The sequence below is a fragment of the Stegostoma tigrinum genome, chromosome 8 (genome assembly GCF_030684315.1).
Source record: "Stegostoma tigrinum isolate sSteTig4 chromosome 8, sSteTig4.hap1, whole genome shotgun sequence".
NCBI lineage: Eukaryota > Metazoa > Chordata > Chondrichthyes > Orectolobiformes > Stegostomatidae > Stegostoma > Stegostoma tigrinum.
The window spans coordinates 42,429,292-42,444,801 of record NC_081361.1 but is presented as its reverse complement, the minus strand read 5'-3'; the positions used below and the strand labels follow the sequence as shown (position 1 = coordinate 42,444,801).

Genomic DNA, 15,510 nt, shown 5'->3' with positions numbered 1-15,510 from the left:
CGGTTGAGGACATTTTCAACCACTGTGGAGGGGAAGTCGTGGTTCTTGAAGAACGAGGATATCTGGGATGTCTGGGAGTGGAATGCCTCATCTCGGGAGCAGATTCAGTTGAAGGCGAAGGATTTAGGAATAGGAGATGGCCTTTTTGCAGGAAGGTGGGTGGGATGAGGTGTATTCTAGGTAGTAATGGGAGTCAGTAGGCTTGAAATGGATATTGGTTTCTAGGTGGTTGCCAGAGATGGAAACAGAGGAGAGAGAGGTATCGGAGATGGTCCAGGTGAAGTTAAGTTTGGGGTGGAAGGTGTTGGTGAAGAGGATGAGCTGTTTGAGCTCCTCGTGGGAGCACAAGGCGGCGCCGATACTGTCATCAATGTAGCGGAGGAAGAGGTGAGGGATAGGGCCAGTGTAGCTTCGGAAGAGGGATTGTTCCATATATCCTACAAAGAGGCAGGCATAGCTTGGGCACATGTAGGTGCTCATGGCCACCCCTTTTTGGCTGTAGGAAGTGGGAGGAATTTAAGGAAAAGTTGTTAACGGTGAGGATGAGTTCACCTAAGTGGATGAGGGTGTCACTGGAGGGGACCTCGTCAGGCCTGTGGGACGGGAAGAAGCGGAAGACCTTTAGGCCATCTGCATGGGGAATGCAGGGGTATAGGGACTGCTCGTCCATGGTAAAGATGAGGTGTTGGGGACCGGGGACTTGGAAGTTTTGGAGGAGGTGGAGGGTGTGGGTGGTGTCACGGACGCAGGTAGGTAGTTCCTGGACCAAGGGGGAGAAAATGGAGTTGAGATAGGTGGAGATAAGTTTGGTGGGGCAGGAGCAGGCAGAGACAAGGGCAGAGCAGGTGGGTTTGTGGATTTTGGGAAGGAGGTAGAAGCGGGTGGTGCGGGGTTGGGGAACAATGAGGTTGGAGGCTGTGGGTGGGAGGTCACCTGAAGTGATAAGGTTATTTATGATTTAGGAGATGATGTTTTGGTGGTCGAGGGTGGGGTCAAGATCAAGGAAGCGGTAGGAGGAGGTGCTTAGCTGAACACGTCCTCACCCTTAAGGTGTTCATCCACTTCACTAACCCTTCACTTCCACCCCCATCTTAAGTTCACCTTGACCATCTCCGATGCCTCTCTCTCCTTCCTGGACCTTTCATTTTCCATCTCTGGCAACCAATGGGAAACTGATATCCATTTCAAGTCCACCGACTCCCACAGCTACCTAGAGTACACCTCGTCTCACCCACCTTCCTGAAAAAAGGCCATCCCCTATTGCCAATTCCTTTGCTCCGCCACATCTGCTCCCGAGATGAGGCATTCCACTCCCAGTCATTCCAGATGTCCCCGTTCTTCAAGGGCCGCACCTTCCCTTCCACAGTGGTTGAAAATGCCCTCAACCGCATCTCTCACATTTCCTGCAACTCATCCCTCACACCCGCTTTCTGCAATAACAACCAAAACAGAATCCCTGTCGTCCTCACATACCACCCCACCAACCTTCAGATCCAATGCATCATCCTCCGACACTTCTGCCATCTGCAATCCGACCCCACCACCAAAGATATTTTTCCCTCCCCACCCTTATCTGCTTTCTGGAGGGACCACTCTCTCCATGACTCCCTTGTCCACACCACTCTCCACTCTAACCCCACCACCCCCGGCACTTTCCCCTGAAGCCGAAGCAAGTGCTACACCTACCCCTACACCTCACCCCTCACACCCATCCCAAGCCCTAAGAAGACCTTCCACATCAAACAGATGTTCACCTGCACATCTGCTAATGTGGTATACTCTATCTGCTGTTCCCGTTGTGGCCTCCTCTACATCAGAGAAGCCAAACTGAGGCTTGGGGACAGCTTTGCAGGACAACTACGCTTGGTTCGCAACAAACAACTGCACCTCCCAGATGCAAACCATTTCAACTCCCCCTCCCATTCCTTGAATGACATGTCCATCCTGGGTCTCCTGCAGTGCCACAACAATGCCACCCGAAGGTTGCGGAAACAGCATCTGATATTTCACTTGGGAACCCTGCAGCCCAATGATATCAATGTGGACTTCACCAGCTTCAAAATCTCCCCCCACCGAAAACCAGCCCAGCTCATACGTGCCCCCAAACCTGTCCTCCCACCTATCCACTCCTCCCACCTCAAGCCACACCCCCATCTCCTACCTACCAACCTCATCCCGCCCCCTTGAACTGTCTGTCCTCCCTGGGCCGACCTATCCCCTCCCTAACCCCCCACTTACGCTCACCTTTACTGACTCCATCCCCGCCTCTTTGACCATTCTGTCTCCTCTCCACCTATCTTCTCCTTTATCCATCTTCTATCCATCTCCCCCCCCTCCCTATTTATTTCACAATCCCCTGCCCCTCCCCCATTTCTAAAGTAGGGTTTAGACCCGAAGTTTTAGCTTTCTTGCTCCTCTGATGCTGCTTGCCTGCTTGTTCATCCAGCTCTACACCTTGTTATCTCTTGTGCCTAATTTAGTTGTAGTTGATATTCAACTTCCCTTGGAAATAGTGCAATAAGCAAGGACTCTGCAGCCCTGATCACTAACCCCAAATAAATTGCCCTCAATTTGTCACTTTGATCTGCCTTAGCAGTCTTCAACTGAACCAAAGAACAGGTTTGAGTCTCATTTTTATACCCTCTGTTCAAAGTAGTAAAACTTAATCTATCTGTGTAGCTTCTCTCTTGAGCCAAAGGTACAACACCTTGTTATAACAAAGTGTAGAGCTGGATCAGCAATGCAGGCAAAGCAGCATCTTAGGAGCAGAAAAGCTGACGTTTCTGAAATGTCAGCTTTTGTGCTCCTGAGATGCTGCTTGGCCTGCTGTGTTCATCCAGCACCACACTTTGTTATCTCAGATTCTCCAGCATCTGCAGTTCCTATTGTCTCTAATACCTTGGTCTACATGTATTGTCAATAATGAGCGTATTATCAGTCGTCATTTACTTCATCCTTTAAAAATCTAGGTTATTTGAATAATATGTCCATTGGACCTTCTTTTCTCCAGAGTAATCAATTCTAAGCTCTTCATTGGCAATTGATGCTTGAAGTAGGTATCAATTTGGTTGATCTTTTCTGCACCACTTCCAGTGCCTTGATAACTTTACTGTAGTAGTAGTCAGAATAGAAAACAGAGTTTAACATTCAGCATACATTCTTCTCCGTTATGTCCTCTGCAGCCCGTGACTATGTATCCACCCAATGAGGCAGGTTTTCATGATGCATTTGGCAATGTCTGGGTTTGGACAGAAGATCATTTTAATGGCCTTCCAGGGTTTGATACCACGTACCTGTATGATGACTTCTCCAGCCCTTGCTTTGATGGCAGACATACAATAATTCTGGTATGTTCCATGCAGTACTTTTCCTCTGTTGGTCTGTTCTATTTAGTTCAGTTCACTGCGTGAAACAGTCTATGGACAATGCCTCAGAAGAACCAGCAGGTGACTTACCAGCTCCGGTGGTGGCCCTTTACCATGGTAAGCTGTAAGATGTTTCAGCTGGATATTACTGCTCTCTGAAGCAGGCTCCTATAAGTTAGTTTCTAATTTTGTCATTAAGAGCCTGATGCAGTTTTCCCCAGAATCTGAAATGAGGCAAGCTCCCTCAACTCTCTCGAGACACAACATTCGAGCACTGTCTGATAAGTGCGAAATGCATTTTTGTAAAGTGAGGAAAAGCAGGTGTGTACCTCTAGGCTCCAGGAAGAAAAGCACAGCCTTCCCTGGCCCAAGGACTCCTCCCCTGAACTTCCATCCTTCAAGATCATGCTGACAACCCTTTACTTTGTTTTGAAAGGGCTGCCAGTGTTTTCTAAAGGTTAAAGTGTTCATGGGAGTTTTCCAGACCAATGACCATGACTTCCATGAAGAGTTGTAGAAACGCAGGAAAGTGAGCACATAAATCCAAATTTTCCTAGGATCTCTTTAGCATTTTCATCTAAAATACGGCAAATCAGTGACCAAAGGAATCTTCCAATAGTCACTGATCCCAGGCCCAGTCTTCCCATAAACCTCTTTTCTGCCTACCTCCTTCCTATCAGCCTTCCAGTTCAGTCACCTCCTTCCCATCAGCCTTCCTGCTCACTCACCTCCTTCCTGCCCACATACCTCCTTGCTGCTCACTCACCTCCTTCCTGCCCACATACCTCCTTCCTGCTCACTCACCTCCTTCCTGATCACTCACCTCCTTCCCATCAGCCTTCCTGCTCACACATCTCCTTCCTGCTCACTGACCTCCTTCCTGCTCACACACCTCCTTCCTGCCCACACACCTCTTTCCTGCTCACTCCTTCCCATCAGCCTTCCTGCTCACACATCTCCTTCCTGCTCGCTGACCTCCTTCCTGCTCACTCACCTCCTTCCTGACCACTCTACTCCTTCCTGCCCACTCATCTCCTTCCTGCCCACTCATCCTTCCTGCTCACTCACCTCCTTCTTGCTCAATCACCTCCTTACTGCTCACACATCTCCTTCTTGCTCACTCACCTCCTTCCTGCTCACTCACCTCCTTCCTGACCACTCTCCTCCTTCCTGCTCACTCACCTCCTTCTTGCTTACTCACCTCCTTCCTGCCGACACACCTCCTTCCTGCTCACTCACCTCCTTCCCATCAGCCTTCCTGCTCACTCATCTCCTTCCTTCTCACTGACCTCCTTCCTGCTCACACACCTCCTTCCAGCCCACACACCTCCTTCCTGCTCACTCACCTCCTTCCCATCAGCCTTCCTGCTCACACATCTCCTTCCTGCTCACTGACCTCCTTCCTGCTCACTCACCTCCTTCCTGACCACTCACCTCCTTCCTGCTCACACACCTCCTTCTTGCTCACTCACCTCCTTCCTGCTCACTGACCTCCTTACTGCTCACACAGCTCCTTCCTGCTCATTCACTTCCTTCCCATCAGCCTTCCTGCTCACACACCTCCTTCCTGCCCACTCACCTCCTTCCTGCTCACTCACTTCCTTCCTATCCACCTCCTTCTAATCTCCAGTTCCATTTTCCCATTATTGCACCATCTTCCCATTGAACAGATCGCCTCCCTCTCTATCCCTGATCTAATCCGGACAATATGGGGCTGGTGAAGGTGCTGCCCACCCTTCAGCCTACTGAGGTCCTTCAGTGGTCAGTCCATCTCCTGCCATTTATATGCTGCCCAGCAAAGCCCAATATCTTTTGTATTCTCCCTTGGTTTCCTGCTGTGTACCTGTCTAAAAATCCAGAATACTTCTCCCCAGTGGCCACCCATTCTTCCCAGAGACTACTTGCAAACTACTCAGTTCATTGCTGACTGGCCAACAGCTCTTGAGGGCAGGGCATTCTCTCACTGAAGGACAGAAATCCAAGCCTCACCTTATTAACATTGTCCAGAGCACATTATGGCTATAGGCTGGCCTTGTTTAAAGTCAGTCACTTAGATACCAGGTAGGGAAGGTGGGAGTGAGCAGTACACTCGCAAGCCCCCACCCATCCAAGATACAAGCATTGGTTTATGAGAGGTAATCAGTTTCTCTCCGTGAAAGCATTGAAGATGGTCACAGTTTTCTATTTAAGGGGACATCTGAGGCTGACCTGATTAAATCCGTCAATAGGAATCTGTGTAAAGATCTGGTTGGAAATCAGGTTTGGAGATTTTAGGGATAGGTGTAGATTTTTCTTCTCCAAAAAGAGCTTCCCTTTCCTCAAACTTTTAGTCAGTAATCTTCATCATTGGGTGCACAATTGGACATGCTCAACATAAAGGAGGGTTAAGCAGTGGCAATGTGACAATGGACAAATATAATGTTGCTTGATGGTTTTGGGTGGACTATATAGGATTTACACAGACTTTGCTGTGGTAACAATTGGATATGACAAAGTTACAGTATTTGTGACATTCAAATGATACATGAAAGAAGAGACTCCTTCAACCTTGTTGTGGGAGCTGATTGAATAAGGAACAGTAGCAATATCATTAGTTCAGAGGAAGCATTCTTGCTTCTTTGCTGAAAAGTGTAAGACCCACTTCAGAGACTCAACATGTAAACTAGGTTACAGTTTAGTGCTGTACTAAGGGAGAGCTGCTCTGTTGAAATGCTGCCTTTTGGATTAATTGTTTATGCAGGATCGCAAATTCTCTCAATGCAGATGTTTTTTAAAAAATCCCTTAGCATTATTCATAGTCCAACAAGATAGTCCTCCTGATGACCTGACCAATACATACACCATAACCAACATTTACAAAAAATATTATCTGGTTATTTTGTTGTTGCAATTTGTGGGATCTTGCTATACCCAGTTTGACTGCCTTATTTGCTTAACATTGCAGTAGTGACTGTACTTCAATTGTATTTCATTGGCTGTGCTTTCAGACATCCCGAGGAAACGTTGATGAAAATCACCCTCCTGTTGGGACTATTGGCTTTGATTTTATTGTGTCCACAGGGTGGTTCTTGGATCTCGACAGGGGACGAGGCATCACGGTTTGCAAGGTTCGCCTTCAGGAGGCACTTTTTCCAACATCTGGGTTTTCGCTTGGTCAGAACATGTGGTCCAATGAAAACCTCAGTGAGAGTGGTGAATACTGAGACAGTTACTCCAGGTATGAGGACAAAAGAACCATCACACTATTTAAACCTGGAGCCATTGAACATCTGGGATAAAAATGCCTTCCCAATTGGAAAAATCCCAATTCCAACGTATGTCTTTCAGTGGGGAGAAAGGGAAACAATGATAATGCACATAGAAACCAGATGTGTATATTAAGAATTAAGGGAGCTGATCGTATTTTCTTTGGAAAAGATGAAACATTAAGTTTAATTGTGACTTTAAGGATTGTGATGAAGATCTGTTGGCTTGAAACATTAGCACAAATATTTAAAACACACACCATCTCAATCAGAACAGCCGGAGGGAATGCATAAGTTAATGCTATACGTTTGATTTATTTTATCAGATTGCGGATATAACCCCACATCCCCAACTCTCCCAAGGTCGGGTGATTATACATGGTTATATTTATTTGTTTGGTTTAACAAAGATTTTAGTTTTGGTACAATCTATAACTTAGATGTTCACAGCATTGAATAAGACATTTGGATCTTTCTACTGGAACAATCTGAAACTAATCTCACTCCCTCGGTCCTCTCCAGTAGCCTGGGAGAGTCCTGCTTCAGAAGAATATGGGTTTCTGCAATAACCATTCCCCTTCACAAAACAATATACGTCCAAATGAGGGTAGGGCAGTGGATGTTGTCGATATGGACTTTGACAAGGTCCCACACATCAGGCCAGTGATGAAGATTAGGCTGCATAGGATCCAGGGAGAGAATTAGGAGGCATCGTTGATAGCAAGGAAGGTTATCGAAAATTACAGAGGGATCTTGATCAGATGGGGAAGTGGGCTGAGGATTGGCAAATGCAATTCAATGCAGATAAGTGTGAGGTTTGCATTTTGTGAAGTCAAACCCAGGTAAGACTTATACAGTAAATGGTAAGGTCCTGAGGAGTGTTGTGGAACAGAGGGACCTAGGAGTACAAATACATAGTTTGGTGAAAATGGCATCACAGGTGGACAGGGTGGTGAAGAAGGCATTCAGCATACTGGCCTTCATCAGTTGAGGCACTGAGTGCAGAAGTTGGTACGTTATGTTACAGTTGTGTAAGTCGATGGCGAGGCCGCACTTGGAGCATTATGTACAGTTTTGGTCTCCCTGTTGCAGGAAAGGCATAGTTAAACTAGAAAGTGTGCAAAGAAGATTTATGAGGATGTTGCCAAGACTTGTAGGCCTGAATTATAGGGAGAGGTTGGCCAGTATAGGACTTTATTCCTTGAAGTTTAAGAGAATGAGGGGTGACCTTACTGAGGTGTATAAAATGAGAGGCATAGATAGGATGAAAACTATGGGGTGGGGAATTGAAAACTAGAGAGCATAGGTTTAAAGTGAGAGGGAAAAGATTTAAGAAGGGCCTGAGGGGAAACTTATTCATGAAGAGAGTGGTGTGTATATGGAATGGGCTGCCAGAGAAAGTGGTTGAGGCAGGTACAATAGCGACATTTTAAAATGTTTGGATAGGTGCATGGATGGGAATGGTTCAGAGGGATATGGACCAAATACAGGCAATTGGAACTAACTGAGTGAGCACCATGGTCGGTATGGACCAGTTTGGGCCAAAGGGCCTGTTTCCATGCTGTATTGCCCTCTGATTCCATGACTCTATGGCAATCCCTCGTCACAGGTTGCACAATTTGAGCTCTTGCTTCACCATCAGATCCATCATAATTTTATAAAACTATATGAATCTCATTGTTTAGTCAAGTTGTAATAGTCAGAGAATCTCATGCCTCTTATCGTAATCTATGCCTTCATATTATTCTTGTGAATTAGACTCGTACAAAACAATTTCAGCTAGCTCAATATTGTCAGGCTCCCTTCTTCATTCAAACCCTCCATTTGTTGGTTGCAACAAGGTTAACATGGAAACAAGGATCCCTTCCCTCTCCCAGTTCCAATGTGTTTATCTTTTAACAGGAGACAAATGAACCAGGTTTATTGAGCTAAAGATAAAATAAGTTTATTAGTTATTAAAATGTAACGCACAGGCACACAAGCAAGTCATTGTGAGGTAAGTAAAAGAAAACACAGTTAAAATGTTGTACTAATCAACTGGTTTATCTAGAGATAATGGGAACTGCAGATGCTGGAGAATCCAAGATAACAAAGTGTGGAGCTGAATGAAGATGTTGGAACGTTACAGACTACCTTTTAAAATACTGGACTTATTTGGTTAAAATGCACACAGGATAAGATTCTAAATAAAGGTGCGGGTCATCATTGGAAACACAGCTTGCTTCCATGAGTGACCTAAATTTTCTATATCAAGGAGAGAAAACGCAGTCTTGGGGACTGGTTTAAGGAGCATCTGCACTCTGCACACATGAACCAACCCAACCTTCTGGTTGCCATCTACATTTACTCCCCCTCACAGTCCCCTGGTGGTATGTCCATCCTTGGCCTACCCCACTATCAGAATGACACCAACTGTAAACTGGAGGAACACCATCTCATATCTCACCTTGGGAGCTTACAGCCCAATGGCCTGAAACATTCAAAATAATTCAGCTTCAAAATCTCTCCTCCCACCAACCTGGCCATCTTCTGACTCACCTATTCGCTTCACCCATTCCATTGACCAACCACAATAACCACCTACCTGCATCCACCTGTCTCCATCTCACCTGCCCTCCCCGCAGCCCCACTCCCCTCCCTCTATTTACTTCTCAGCCTCCCTCCCCCGCTCCAGTCCTGACGAAGCATTTTGGCCCAAAACATTGACATTCCTGCTCCTCGAATGCTGCCTAGCCAGCTGTGCTTTTCCGGCTTTACATTTATGAAAAACTGTCACTGCTGGCTTTGTGTTTCAGAGGATTTAAACACTGGCCTTTGATAATTGGAAGTGATCAAAATACGATCGGAATAATCAACAGTGTTGTAAGTTTGTTGCATTATGCATTAAAACGTCTCTTCTGAAGATACTAATTGTGTATTGTCTATATGGCTGAAATTTACCTTTCATTGCAGCTGGACTGCAGTCATGTGTTATATGATGTTCAACAGTTTGCAAAACAAGAAAAAAAAACATATTTAGGCTTTGCATTGCAACTCTTGAGGCATTTTCCACAATAAAGAGATTTTCACTGAACAGGCATGTGTTTTCACCAGATAACTCAATCACTGTTCCCAAGGAGACTGTACAACTGATCACCGTTTCCAGTGCCAACACTCAGCTGCAGTATGAGACGGATGTTGCTGTGCAGGTAGGACAGCATCTTTCTGAAGCCAGTCGTCTCAGTCAGGTTATTGAGCAGCTTGATTTATTTGGATTCTCTGAAGGAAGTTTTTTTTTGCAAGTTTTGGGTAAGATGAATTAAGTGCTATTGATCAAATATATTCTACACAGTATTGGTTGAATAGAGGAACATCGAAAATGTGTAGCAAACAATATTCCTCATGAATAACTGTGCCAATAAATCCCAAATGTAAAACATGAAGATTTCCATACTTGAACCTGGAATTGCTACTTTCTGTTCTTATAGATGCTCCAGGCAAGGCTCACAATAATCATATTATAGAACTTGTAAGTAATGTCATGCTAATATTCTATGTTCTTCTTTCAGTTATATTCTCTAATATTTGTTTTCCACTCCTCACAGAAATGGGACAGAAGTATAAAATGCTATATAACCTGTTCTCCACAAGGCTATTCAACTATGGGAAAAGGGAGTGGGGGAGTACCGGAGATGAACTATAGCCTCATTCAATAAACATACTTTCCGACAGGTTTAACATAGTAGTGACCAGGAATAGGAATCATTAGTGAGTTCCTCCCGAAGGGCTGGAGATGCTTTTTGGTGTCTCTCAAAGCCCGGGACAATGAATACATCAGAGTGTGGCCCAGGCTAGGCTCAGCAGTGGATCTCTGTGCCTGATGTCTCCATACTGATCCGGCCAAAACTGGATACGAGTTGCAAAGTGCAACCTTTCTAGTTAGTAAGGTTCAGAAACTGTTTATTAACCCATTGATCAATAGATAGAACAGGTTGCACCTGAACTGGAAGGGCACAAATATCCTGGGAAGGAGGTTTTCTCAAGCTATGCAGGATGCTTTAAACTAGATTGGCAGGGATTGAGGAACCGGATTTGTAATTCAGAGGATGAGGTATTCAGCATTCCAACAACCACAATGGGAAGTGAGTTTGTTAATGAAGAAATGGGGTTGATGGAGCATAATTGTGGATGTAGAGACAGTTTGAGGTGTATATACTTCAATGCTAGAAGTATCTGAAATAAGGTGGATGAACTTAGAGCATGGTTCAGTACTCGGAACTACAATGCTGTGGCTATTATAGAAACTTGGGTAACTCAGGGACACGAATGGTTGTTGGAAGTTCCAGGATTTAGATGCTTTAAAAAAAAGGAACGGTACAAAAAGAGGTGGGGTGTGGCATTGCTAGTCAGGGCTAGTATAGCAGCTACTGAAAGGCAGTTTGAGAACGTTAAGTCTACAGAGTCACAGAGATAGACCCGAAACGTTAAGCTTTCCTGCTCCTCGAATGATGCTTGGCCTGCTGTGTTCATCCAGCTTCACACTGTGTTATCTCAGTCTACAGAGTCAGTTTGGGTTGAGGTCCAGAACAAGAAAGGAGCAGTCACTTTGTTGGGGATTTTCTACAGACCCCCTAATAGTTACAGAGAAGTGGAGGAGTGGATTAGGAGGCAGATACTGGAAAGGTGCAGAAGTCACAGGGTTGTAGTCATGGATCACTTCAACTTTCCAAATATTGATTGGAAACATATTAGTTGTAACAGTTTAGATGGAGCAGATTTTGTCTAGTGCATTCAGGAAGGATTCCGGACACAGTGTGTAGATAGACCAACATGAGGAGAGGCCACATTGGATTTGGTGCTTGGCAACAAACTGGGCCAAGTTTTAGACCCGTTGGTAGGTGAACATTTTGGCAGTAGTGATCATAACTCTGTTACTTTTACAAGAGCCATGGAAAAGGACAGGTACATACAGCAGGTTAAGTTAATAATTGGGGTAAGGGTAATTATAATTCTGTTAGGCACAAACTGGGTAACATAAAATGGGAACAGATGCTGTCAGAGAAGAGCAGTATTGAAATGTGAAGATTATTTAAGGAATGCGTGTGCTCGATATGCTTGTCCCTAGCAGGCAGAGAAGATGTGATCGAGTGAGGGATCCTTGGTTCTCAAGAGAGGTCGGGCGACTGGTTAAGAGGAAGAAAGAGGCTTATGTAAGGTTTAGGAAACAAGGAATGGAATTGCCTCTAGAGGGATATAAATTATCCAGGAAGGAGCTGAAGAAAGAGCTCAGGAGAGCTATAAGGGGGCATGAGAAAACCTTGGCAGATAGGATCAAAGAGAACTCCAAAGATTCTTACACAAACGTGAGGAATAATAGAAAGACCAGAGAAACGGTAAGGCTGATCAAGGATCGTAAATTTCTGCACGGAGCCTAAAGAGATAGGAGAGGTCCTTAATGAATACTTTTCTTTGGTGTTCACAACTGAGAAGGACCTAGTTGTAGAAGAGGACGGTGTGAAACAGGCTGGTAGGCTAGAGGAAATCGATGTTAGTAAGGAAGATGCACTAGGAATTTTGAGGAAGTTGAAGATAGATAAGTCCCCTGGGCTTGATGGGATTTACCCAAGGATTCTATGGGAAGTGAGGGAAGAGATTGCAGATTTGGCAATGATCTTTTCATCCTTGCTGACCATGGGTCTAGTGCCGGAACATTGGAGAGAGGCAAACGTCGTTCCCTTGTTCGGAAAAGGCAATAGGGATAACCCTGGAAATTACAGGCCAGTTCGTCTTACATCAGTGGTGGGCAAATTATTGGAAAGGGCTCTGAGAGATAGGACTTACGATCACTTGAAAAGTTTGCAGCCTCAGTTATGGTACCCGTTAGAAACCAGGATTATGATTTTACATGAGGCAGGTTGTTTCCCATTCAAAAACAAAGTTACATTTCGTGGAAAGCCTTTGAAGTGGCAAGAGAAAATTAGCAATACTCTATATACTTGTTTTTCACTCTAGCTAGGAGCTTTATAAAGGGTAGCATTATACAGGGTCTTGCAGTTTTCACCTAGTTCTAAGAGTCCTTGTCTTCTTTCCTTGTATGTTGTGGAAATGTTCTTGTTGTACTGTGTGATTTACTCAGGAACAGCTTGAAGTGGAGTACGGAGACCTGAGCAAAGCAGGTTACTACAGCCAGTTGTATGGAGTGTGCAAACAGGTGGTCAAGGAGCAGCAGCTAGCTGGGAGCACGTGCCTCATTCTGGGCAGTGGAACTGGCCTCGTCTCCTTCATGTTAACCCAGTTGTTTTGCAAGGTAATATGTTAACTGGTCTTACTTGTTCATAATCCAAATATATTTGTTCTCTCCTTCTTTCTCCTTTTGTAGTTACTGGTGACAGGTATGAATTTGAACGTGACTGTTCTCCATGCATGGGTCTAGAAAACAGCAATTTACAGCATGTAGGTGGGTCTGACCCTATTCTCTCCTGATGCCCAAACATAATGTAATTTAAAGCAGGAGAGGGAACCTTAACCATTATTCCACCTTTCTCAGCTTGAATTTTTCGGAGCAGCGGTCCCTCTGTCCCATCCCACACTGCTGGCCTTCCAATCCAATTTGTCTGTTGGTAGCTAATCCCGCTTAGCTCCTTCCTACCCAACTCAGACCTCCCAGTCCTTGTGCTGTGGTCACTGCCCGTAAATCAGTTCTCAATTCCCCTCTCTACATCTCTCTCTATGAAGTCTGTTCACTTTTGAATAAGGCTCATGGTATTGAGGACTCACCGAGGATGATTGTATCAACATCATGGTCTTGCTAGAGGTTTTGGCTGAGATGGGCTAACACCTTACTGCAAAATGGACCCCTCCCAGTGCCTATACCTTCCATCACTTGCCTTCTAAAATTGCAGGCATAGTGGTGAGGCTCCTATCATTAGATCACATCTTGGCCTAACTGCTCTACTTCTCTGGCACTTTCTCCTCATTTGATAACATCTCCTCATCCCATTCTTTCAACTTCCATTTAAAGCTCCTTGTTCTCTGCCATCCACTTGGTGCCAAAGGCATTTTCTCACTGAGATATTTCCACAAAATTTCTCCCTTGGCCTATACACTGAGCAATTTTTCATGCTCAGCGATTACAACTTCTATCCCGCTCAAGTTGTCACTCCTTTGAATTCACTGCCCTCTTATCTTTGTCAATCTCTGCAGCCTCCACATAAACTTCATAATTCATATTCATGGCTGTTTGCTTGACCTTTTCCTTTCCTGCCTCACTCCTGCCTTCGTGACAAGAGCAGATGAGGCCGTCTCTGATCACTGGTTCACCCTCATCACACTCCCATGTTCCAGACTTCTGGACCTGCCCCTGGGGAAAAAAAATCATCTCCCAATTCACTTACAACCACATTTTCAAAATTCCAGTGGTCTAACCATTCACCCTGATTTCTCACCACTGCACCTTGAATTCTGCTGCCCTCACCCCTATTAAACTATTCCTGTCTCTCTCAGCCATCTCCAATCTCCTGATACTGCCCTCATTTCTGCTTTCTTCAGTCAAAGAGACACAGATTTGAAAGGATATAGAGGCTAACTGAGTTTAATCATTCATCACAAGACCTGACTGAATATATAAAACACTGTATAAAAAACCAAAAGAACTGCGGTTGCTGAAAATCAGGAACATAAACAAAGTTGCTGGAAAAGCCCAGCAGGTCTGGCAGCATCTGTGAAGGGGAAAGCAGAGTTAACATTTCAGGTCCAGTGACCCTTCCTCAGAACACTATGAAACACTAAGACGTCCTGCTGTCATCTGTCAGTGTGAGAGACTAAGACTTTTTTGTCCTTAACATTGAGATAATTCAGTCAACCATTTTGACCACTTAACCCCCCACCACCTCACAAACCTACCAGGCTACTCTCCTCTGTAACTCCCATGTCCTCGTCCTGAACTCACATCAATCTCCGGTTTCTGTGTTACCTCCCTCATGCCCTCTCTGGGCTCATCCTGCCCATGAGTTCCATCCCCTGCTCCCTCCACCTTAGTCCAACTGAACTGCTGACTACCAGCTTCCTTTCCTAGTCCCCATATGGCTGACACCTTTGATTGTTTTGTCTCATCATCTATTGTCTCTCTCCTTTAAGACTGACATCCTCCACCCCCTCCTCAACAAGCAAATCCCTGCAAGCTATCATTTCATTTACATGGGTGAGATAGTGGGAACTGCGGATGATGGAGAATCCGAGCCTGCTGTGTTCATCCAGCTCCACACCTTGTTATTTCACTTATATCTTCCCTTTTCTCTCAAAATCTGTCACCAGCACCATCCCCTCTTCCCAGTATGTGTAACTGGTAAAGATCCCCCACCGCCCTCCCAGTGTCTGACAGAGATGCTACAGTGATTGAGAACTGATATTATTGTCAGGCACTCCATGTCAGTGAATGAGTCACATCATCTTCTTCATTTCTTTGCACTAGGTGATTGGGATAGACTATAGTGGACGATTCATTGAAACTGCACAACAACTGAAATGTTCAGGACACCATACCTCTAATGTGAAAGTTCCAGATTATTTGGACCGAGATAGAGTGATATTCAAACAGGTAACTCTTTTATATGTTGCAAACACATTCCTCGTATTATACACGTGTATACTCACACCCACACCACACATACGTAGACATATGTAGATATACACACATATACATAGGTATACATATACAGAGATCTGCATATATACAAACACATACATAGGTGCACAGATACCCACATACATACAGACAAACATACATAGGTATACACATGTATATACTCGCACATATTCACAGAGTTCGATACACATACAGTCACATACACAGAGGTACGCACACACATGTATGCAAAGAGACATATATACATATATACACAGCCACACATGCACACACGTAT

The 15,510-nt window shown here is 44.8% G+C and overlaps 1 protein-coding gene across 7 annotated transcripts in view; it reads left to right on the top strand.

Annotated features, from left to right (window-relative positions):
* LOC125456049 (uncharacterized) overlaps positions 1-15,510 on the top strand; it is a 67,537-nt gene that overhangs the window by 31,336 nt on the left and 20,691 nt on the right. For all 7 annotated transcript variants that reach the window (XR_007248378.2, XR_007248377.2, XR_007248380.2 and 4 more), the window contains exons 12-16: positions 3,183-3,347; positions 6,426-6,582; positions 9,704-9,798; positions 12,726-12,896; positions 15,060-15,185. Coding sequence is in view for 3 of the 7 variants with exons in the window: in XM_048538703.2 (XP_048394660.1) it covers positions 3,183-3,347; positions 6,426-6,582; positions 9,704-9,798; positions 12,726-12,896; positions 15,060-15,185 (714 nt within the window). In the remaining 4 variants the exon portion in view is untranslated. The remainder of the gene's footprint in view (positions 1-3,182; positions 3,348-6,425; positions 6,583-9,703; positions 9,799-12,725; positions 12,897-15,059; positions 15,186-15,510) is intronic.